Source organism: Zonotrichia leucophrys, chromosome 5 (assembly GCF_028769735.1).
Source record: "Zonotrichia leucophrys gambelii isolate GWCS_2022_RI chromosome 5, RI_Zleu_2.0, whole genome shotgun sequence".
NCBI lineage: Eukaryota > Metazoa > Chordata > Aves > Passeriformes > Passerellidae > Zonotrichia > Zonotrichia leucophrys.
Window position 1 is genome coordinate 40884631 of NC_088175.1, and position 9399 is coordinate 40894029.

Sequence of the window (9399 nt, forward strand, 5' to 3'; positions counted from 1 at the left end):
AAAATTTTACAACCATCATTTTCTTTAGACCAACATTCAAATCTTTGTGTTTTGTGGCTTCTTTCCCTAAACCTGTTTGTGATTATATGAATCTATGACCATTTATATTCCCTAAAACACATAAACTAATTTTTAATCAATCTCCTTCTTTGTTACTAGTATTTATGTTTGTCAGCTTGGTTAACCTCATAGTATTAATTCTTACTTAAATGAGGAAAGTTGAAACTTTTCAAAATGTTAGAGGTATATCTCATCAGATTTGCCAAAGGCCAGATGTTATTCAATGTGCAATGAAAAAATTTCCATAATCTCCACTTATGAATAGCTCAAATATTTGAATGCAGGAAACATGTTCACTTGATTTGCCAGAATGTTGAATAGACCTCTTGAAGGTGTTAAAATTATTAGATCAAAATCCTGTACCTGCAAACTAAATTATTACTTGTACTCAACAGTAGCTTCAACTGGTACATCACAATCAAGCCATGTTACAACAAGCACTCCTGCAACCTTCAGTTCCTCCACCAGCACATCTGTTACATCCAGCAAAACACCTCCATGCTTTTGTCATGTGTTTGAAACTTTATTTTCTCCTGGTAAGTGTCTTATTTTATGATTATAAAAGACTTCATAAGCCATATATACCCTTAAGACTCTATTCAATTAAAAATAACCATTCAAAGTCATCTAAACATAGAATGTTTTATACATGAATACACTTAATATTTTCATAATATTTTCTTGTTTTTTCTCCCTATGTATTTTCATCCTTGTAATTTCTTTTCCAATTTTCATCTGCAGGGGAAGTGGTATACAACAGAACAGATAGAGCTGGCTGTAATTTTTATGCACTTTGCAGCAAGGAATGTGAGATTGAGCCCTTCTATGGGCCATGTCATCTGACAACTCCTGCTCCTTCAGTCGCCTCAACTACATCACAGGCTGCCTCACCAACCACAGCAACAACCACCACAATTTCAGTAGAAAGAAACTGCACTGATGTCAATCCTGCACGAAAGGTAGTTCCCCTCCCTACTTTATAATATACCACTGTTGCAAAACCAGACCAATTTCTGTCCTTTAACAGCAAATTCAAATCAACCTTTATGTATCTCAATAACAAAGTTGGTCATGTAACAAATGACCTGACAGCACACAATTATTTAACCTGGCATTACCAGACTTTTAAGTAATCTCTTGGTGAAAAAGCTCACTAAGGCCATGGCAGAGACTTTTGGTTTAAATAAAAGTCCTTTAAATTTCATAGACATAAGTAGACAAGCCGTGAAATGTAAAATACCATTCTCTTTATGCAGAAGAAAATTCTGTGGTTATTCTTAGCATACCTGTTCTTAAATTATGTACTAAAACAACTACAATCTGAATTTCCTACTAATTTTATATAAATTTCCTACTAATTTTATATATACTAATGATAGTATATCTTAAGTTAAAACTGAACAACTAGGATAAAGGAGCATTTAAGAATAAATAATTTACATATTTTCAGCCTGGAGAGGAGTGGATAGAAGAATGCCAGAAATGTGTCTGTGATTCCCTCACTGCTACTGCACAATGCCAGCCACTCCCATGCCAAACAGCTCAACAAACAACTTGTGACCTAGGATTTGTTTCCATGGCTGTAATACCACAAAAAGACCCATGTTGTCCTGAATTTGAATGCAGTAAGTATTAAAAATACATTTATTTTATTTTTTTATTAAAAATACATTTATTTATTATTGCACTCCAGGCAATTACATTTGCACTTCCGTTAATATCTAAGGAAGTTCTTAATGTATCACAATAACAGCAAAATATTTCTTAAATTTTTCTGTCTCAATGAAAACAAAATTATTTTTGGCTAAATATGCATTGAAGCTTTGTTTAAAAAAAAACAATGTTATTTTCATTTAACTTTAATAAGAGAATGGGTGGGAGAGCAGAATAGTATTTTGAACATTCACTGGTCTATGTAGCTCAACTATCTTTGTACCTGTAATTATAAATGTTATTCATGCATTTTTTTCATCTTACTAATGGAACATTAGAGCACATTAACATTAGTCTAAATGCAACTAAACTAAGATGCATAAACACAAGAATAAGTCACTAAATAGCTTAACAGTCAACTACAAGACCAAGTAACAGGAAGCAATAGTACAAAGTGAATTGTAATCAGTAACTAAATTGACAGTGTATGAAAAGTAATAATTATACTTACACTCTTGCCAGATGCTCATGAAAATAAACTAATATAACTAGGATTTTTTATTTATAAATATACACTTTTATATACATATGTTTTGTGTACATATACTTGTGCAAAAGACTAAAAAGAAAAAAGTACCCATAAATTAAGCCTGAAAAAGGAAAGTCGAAACAAAGGAACAGGCAAGTTTAAAGCTGTTCTGTGAAAGACATAGATGGGTTCTGCCATGTTGTCAGATTTACATTATATAGGAATACCTTTAGTAGGAATACCTTAGCAGGAATACCTTTTTCCACAGTATCAATCTTCCATACAAGCCATGTTCTGAAAGGTCATAAAGAATCAATAACTGAAGCATCTTTGTTTATCATGGAGGCCGAGTGTTCCCAGAGGAAACAACTAATTTAATTTTAATTGAACCAGATATTGAAAGGGCAAAAAAGGGATTTTTCAGGCATAGCTCAAGTTTGAAGCCATTCCTCTCCACCTCTTCCAGCTGATTTTAATGATGAAGCTTTGCTTAAACATTTAGCTACCCTATATATGAAGTCTAAGCACATATGGGGATTGAATTAAAGTTTTCCGTACTCTCTGTGTTACTAACAAAACCTGGTAACATCTTGAATTCTCAGGAAGACTCACAATTTGAGTTATTCTAGAATTAATATTTTTTTATTTTGTTTTTTAGAACCAATACCTGATGTCTGTGTGATTAATGGAACATTGTACACGGTAAGAATGATATGGCAGTATATTGCTGGAAGTGAAAAGTACATCCTTTCTACCAAAATAAGTCTTTGAGAAAGTTCTTTCCCAGTACGTGTTTTTGGGAGTTTTTCTCTCTAGCCCTTAACTGGAATTTGTTTGGGTATTTAGAGTCAAAATCAAATTTGCCACAGAAGTCTTCCTCATAGAGTAGTATTAAAAGAAGAGTGTACCATTTTTAATGATGCACTTTCTTTTTAAGCTTCCTCTCACTGACTTTGCCAGACAATCTGATGAATAGCCCAAACTTAATTGCTCTTTGAAATAAGCCCAGAAAACCTTAAAAAACCAAAGCTAACATTTTTGATTTGATACCTAAACCCCTTTGCTAAAATTGGTACTTAGGTCATTTACTCATAATTTAAATATTAGCACTGGAGTCTTTGGGGATACATTTCAGAAAGACTAAAATCCATATGTGAATTTAGATCTCTGCTTAGGTATCTGCATATGTAAAGGCCTATTTTTGTCCCTGCTTTTAAATTACAATTGTTTTATGACCACTGAAGATAACTGATAGAGGAAAAATATTCTTAAATGGAGCATTAAAAAGCTGGTAAAATAATCAGACAGTACAAACCAATCTTAATTTAATGTAATAATTTACTGCTCCCTTTTACATTGCTTCATTTAGTTTCCTCTTAATATGAGCTTTCCTGCAAGGCATGAAGCAAAAAAATTTCTATGTTCAAAGAATTTGAGAACTGTCATACTTGCATACCTCAATGGTTCTCAGCAATGCTTTCAACTCTGCCTTTATATTACACAGAAACTGTTGGCATTTGAATATTTTTTGTTTTTTTTTTTTTTCCTGTCTTGCAGGTTGGAAAGTCAGTAGTAATCGATTCATGTAAGAAGTGTACCTGCAGTTCTGAGAAGGATCCAGAGACTAATGCAAACATTATGCATTGTGAAACCGTTCAGTGTGAGACATCTTGCCCACTGGTGAGTTCAGGTTCTCTAGGCTGCTCAGTCAGCTAGACTAGAATTCTCCATCACCAACTCAACATACTTTCTCTTTCATCTCTTTCCGAGCAGGGTTACCAATACATGGTTGAGGAAGGAGAGTGCTGTGGGAAGTGTATTGAAGTAGCTTGCAAAGTCAAACTCAGTAACAACACTGTTCATGTCCTCAATGTAAGTATTCTTTTCGTCCTCAATGTAAGTACTCTTTTTATTTTCAGATCTATCTGTTAGCCCATACAAGTTAGAACAGCTAAGAGTCAACTCATGTCCCTTACTGGTAAAAATAAAATACTGAAATTACTTCAAAAAACAATGTATCAGCTTTCTGAGTTGAACAATATTTGGTATCAAATTCTTGATTTTTTGTGGCTACTGGAGCAATGGTTTCTAATTTATGGTCTAAGTGTTCAGAGCCGGGATTTAAACTTTCAAGCTAGATACAGTTTGTAGAATTTCATTTTTGCCAGTTGAAAGAAGTTCAGAAGCATCTGAAAATCTTTGAGGACTGAGAACTTAATTAGCTCAGAGATACTTGATCACAATGAAAAAACCCCCAACTTTTGCTTTTATTATGTAATCTTAGGTTAATGAGATCCTGCCACTCGATCAGTGCAGCAACTACAAGTGTGAAAAAATTGAAGATCAGTTTGTTGCAGTCCAAACGAAAAGAGTATGCCCTGAGTACGACCCCGAAGAGTGTGATCCTGTAAGTTTTTATCAGTCTTTCATTGACTCAATTCAGTTTAAATGAACAAGGAGGGACAAGGAAGAATACAACAAATCACTTCCACTGAAGTTGCAGCAATGCCTTAAGAATGAAACTAGGCTTGCTCTGTGATTAATAATAAGAAAAGCATAGTATTTTCTTTTGAGGCTACAAGTATTGAAGACTCCTGTGGTGAGGACAGTAAGTCATCCATTGTTTCATTCAGGGTTCATCCCAGAGAAGCCTTCTGCCCAGTATCAGTAGTGCTAACTAATATACTTACTCATGATTGTCAACCATGTACTAATACAAATCCTCCTTCTTTTACAAAGGACGAAACAGAGATTACATCTGATGGCTGCTGCAAAATATGTAAACGTAAGTAATGCTGTGTTTATGTGTTCTGCCTGAAGAGCACTCTGTTCAACCTGTAACTATCTTTGAGTGGATGGAAAGAGTCTTCACTCACCCTGTTTTCACATAGTCTATTTAAGAAGATCTTGTGTTTTACTGTTTATTCAAAAGAAAAACTCAATTTTTTTCCTGATACTGAATACCACAAGTCAAACCAGCAATACTCAAGCCTCTGCATTATCTTCCAAAGGCACTTTACAGCGGAAATCAAAGAATAATCTGACAACTCCATATAAATTACACAGTACCCATCCCATCAAATACTGCAGATTCTCAGTAATAAGACATCAAGCACTTTGAAACTGGTTTACAGTTCCCTTAGTTCAGAACTAGAGAACTGAAGTATATTTTCTCTCTTCCCCCTTTTTTATGAAGCTAAAACCTGCAAGCCTCACACCAAGGAAACTGTGATCCGCCATGCTGACTGTGAGTCTTCTGGACCTGTTCAGGTCTCATATTGTGAAGGAACTTGTCCTAGCTCCTCAATGTAAGTTCTAAAAATTCATTTAACATCTCTTTATGTTTGTATTTCATTTAATATCTCTTTATACCCATCACGCAAGGGTACTGAGGGAGCTGGAGAAAGTGCTCACAAAGCTACTTTCAATAATTTGTCAACACCTGGTTAACTATGGAGTTCCTAGTTGGCTGCAGGCCAGCAAATGAGATGCTCATGTACAGTAAAGTTTGGAGAGAGGATCCAGGCAAGTACAGGCCTGTCAGCCTGACCTTGGTGCCAGGGAAGGACATAGAGCAGATTATCTTGAGTGCCATCATGGAGTACATACAGGGTAATAACGGCATCAGGCCCAGCTGGGATGGGTTTGGGAAAGGCAGCTGCTGCTTGACCAACCTGATCTCCTTCTAGGACAGGGTGACCCACATAGGGGATGAGGAAAAGGCTGTGGATATTGTCTACCCAGACTTGTATAAAGTTTTTTACAGCACTTCCCACAGCATTCTCCTGGAGAAGCTGGGAGCTCATAGCTTGTACAGGTGAACTGTTCACTGCATAAAAAATTGTTCATGGCCTGGATGGCCAGGTCCAGAGGGTGATGTTGAGTGGAGTTACCTGCAGCTGGGGGATGGTCACCGGTGGTGTTTCCTGGGGCCCAGTGCTGCAGCTGGTCCTGTTGTATGTCTTTATCAATAATTGTGTGAGGTTCAATGAGGCTTAGTGCTGTGTCCTGCCCTTGGGCCACAACCACCCCAGACAGCTGGGGCAGAGGGGCTAGGAAGCTGCCCAGTGGAAAAGGACCTGGGGATGTTAGTGACAGCAGCTGGACATGAGCCAATGTGTGCTCAGGTGGCCAAGACAACCAAGAACATCCCAGCCTGGATCAGCAACAGTATGGCCAGCAGGACCGGGACAATGTACTTGGCCATAGTGAGGCCACACCTCGAGTCCTGTGTCCTGTTCTTGGTCTCTCACTGAAATAAAGACATTGAGGTACTGAAGCATGTCCAGAGAAGGGCAAAAGAGCTGGGGAAGGGTCTGGAGCCCAAGTCTTGAAGAGCAGCTGAGGGAATTGCAGGTGTAATCTGGAGAAAAGGAGGTGTAACCTGGAGAAAAGGAGGGGAAATGTCACACTCTCTACAACTGCCTGAAAGGAGGGTGTAGTGAGGTGGGGGTTCATCTCTTCTCCCAGGTAACAAGTGAAAGGATGAGAGGAAATGGCTTCAAGTTGCACCAGGAAGGCTTTAGATTGGATATTAGGAAATATTTCTTCACTGAAATGGTTGTTAAGCACTGGAACAGATTGCTGAGGGAAGCAGTTCAGTCATCATCCCTTCAAGTATTTAAAAGACATGCAGGTGTGGCACTTTGAGACACAGTTTAGTGGTGGACTGGGTAGTGCTGGGACTCGATCAGAAAGGTCTGTTCCAACCTACATGGTTCTATGATTGCAGAACAGCAACAAAGTTAATGTGTTTATATGATTCCACTGAATTGAATTGGATTCAATGTAAGCAAGAACAGTTTTACTATTGAAGACAATGAAAATCACTTTCATAAGTGTGCGTGACAAGGAGGAAAAGAGGATTTAAAAAAAAAAACAACCCAAAAGCAAACCAAACACTCACAAAAATCACTGAGGGGGTTTTCTGAGTGTTTTTAACAAGATGCATTTTTTCGCCTGGCGGAACACAGGTACTCTCTTGAAGCAAACCAGATGGAACACGAGTGTGGTTGCTGCCAGGAACTCAGCACCCAAACAAGAGATGTGACCCTGACTTGCCAAAATGGAACCAGCATAAATTATACCTATCTCTACGTGGAAAACTGCCAGTGTGTAAATGCTTGCTCTTCAGAAACCACTGCAGCACCTGACTCCCAATTCCAACAATCTAGAAAATATGGCTCCCAATTGCAGCAGGCTATATCACTTGGTTCCCAATGGCAACTCAGCTGAGGATATGATCACTGGAAAAAGAGAGACCCTAAAGAAGCTGGAATCATGTCTTCCTGAAAATAAATTGTGCTCCTTCTTTAACATTCCTTTTTCATTACTTACTTGTAAAAATAATTAAAAAAAAGGTCAATTAAATTGCAGTGTTTGGGTTTTTTTTTTTTTAATGTTACAGTATTGAAGAGTAAAAACAGATGACTGCAAAATACCTCATGTAACTTACAGAAATATGCAAGCACATGCTTTATCACAAAACCTATATTTGAGGTAAAAAAGAATTCAGGAGCCTCTAAAAAATAAAGCAAGAAAACATTGCAGCTACATTGTACTTCTTGATCCTAGTGAAAGCATTATTGCATATTCTTTTTATAGACATATTAGTCCTAACACATCTCAAAAACAGGGACAAAGCTGTTTTATTTGATCACTAAAACTTTAAGTACTTTTCAGTTATTGTGACTGCTCAATACCCATCTTCTTTACCTAAATGACAGTGAGTCCAAGGAATGGCATCAGGAAGTTTTGACTCAGAGGGGTATATTCTCGACCAGTCTTTGGGAATACAGCCCTCTTCCTGAACTAGGTACAATTCCTTCACCAATGTCCAAATAGCTCTTCCCACTGGCATAAAAGATGAAAAAATTTGCTCCTCTTATCTGCTCACTTCCACCTCCTTTAGTTTGTTCCTCATGCTGCATGTACTGTATGCATTTCAAATGTGCTCCAGCATATTCACACATCACGAAGCAGTGTGGAGGATCTTGCTACCATTCCATCGGTCTAACACTGCTGGGTGGCCACCAGGCTTATGTCCAGCAAGCCTGGGTTTAGCCCTTTTCCCCTTCAATCCACTTAAATGCTCTTTCAACAAGCACTGCACCCCCCTGCAAAGATCCTTCTCTCTGTCTGAGACAGGTGTACCCAGCTATTGCCACCAAGTATCAATCTGCTGGTTCTTCTTGTTTCTTCCCTCACCATTCCCTGCAACTGGAAAGATAAAGAAGAACACTACTCATGCTCCTGATCCCATAGTAACCAGGTGTCCCAAGGCCCCAAAACCTCTTCTGATCGTCCTTGGCCTTCATATTGCAAACTTCATAATTGCCTACATGAGAAGGCAATAATGGATAATAATCCAAGGGCTGTACCAGAGCTGAAAGTTTCCTCATCTCATCTGTAACCCAGGCCCCAGGGAAGCAGATGACTTCCCTATGAAGTGGGGCTTGCCAGGAAATTGGACCTTCTGTTCCCCTCACTGGAGGGTTTCCTGTGCCAGTACCTCATCTTTCTTTCCTTCTGGAAGCAGTTTCAACACAGCGCATAGGGGAACTTCACCTTAGTGAATCTTCCTACAGAGATAAACCATCATCCTCATCCTTTGATTTCCCCTTGCAGAGCCTTGTACCTATTAAATGCGGGCACCTGGGAAGGTGGGGCAGTCACAGAGGAGTATCCTGGCCTACCAGGCAGGAATCTGTAACCATTACCCCCTTTTGTAACTACTTAAAGAATAATTTTTAAAAAAGTTTTAAGCATTTTAAATCAACTTAATACTCCACATTAAACTGATGACTATTACAGAGGTAACAAATTTAAACCAGAAAAACTTTGTCCTGTGAGTGTTAAGTGCCTGGTAATCCATAGAGAAACATGGACCGCAGAGACATGGAAAGTGTAATTCACTGGAGTTATTTTACAATTGGAGATAATTTTAAATAAATTTAATTATCCTTCATTCTCTTTCAATGGTAAATACATTAAACTTATAAAAATTCTCAATTTTTTGTACACTGAAATGTTTTAATAACATGTTCTGAGTGAACTCTTTGAATACTTCAAATAGTAGTGCTTTTATAATTCTCTCATCCATGGAAACACATATGTAGCTCAGATAATTTTCAATCTACTTGCTTTCCACAAATTCA

The 9399-nt window shown here is 37.8% G+C and overlaps 1 protein-coding gene across 1 annotated transcript; it reads left to right on the forward strand.

Moving 5' to 3' along the window:
• The first annotated feature begins 892 nt into the window (after window positions 1-892).
• On the forward strand, window positions 893-8258 carry LOC135448691 (mucin-5B-like). The gene is made up of 9 exons (XM_064714908.1): window positions 893-980; window positions 2901-2944; window positions 3800-3922; window positions 4016-4114; window positions 4527-4649; window positions 4982-5027; window positions 5439-5550; window positions 7216-7357; window positions 8202-8258. The coding sequence occupies exons 1-9, from the start codon at window positions 893-895 to the stop codon at window positions 8256-8258; spliced, it is 834 nt and encodes a 277-aa protein (XP_064570978.1).
• Window positions 8259-9399: the final 1141 nt, after the last annotated feature.

Bases quoted from the DNA above. Each gene is read 5' to 3' on its own strand.
- LOC135448691 (XM_064714908.1), top strand. From the start codon at position 893: ATGTCATCTGACAACTCCTGCTCCTTCAGTCGCCTCAACTACATCACA. The intron at 4,650-4,981 runs GTAAGTTTTTAT...TCTTTTACAAAG, and splicing joins ACCCCGAAGAGTGTGATCCT to GACGAAACAGAGATTACATC. The intron at 5,551-7,215 runs GTAAGTTCTAAA...GGCGGAACACAG, and splicing joins ACTTGTCCTAGCTCCTCAAT to GTACTCTCTTGAAGCAAACC.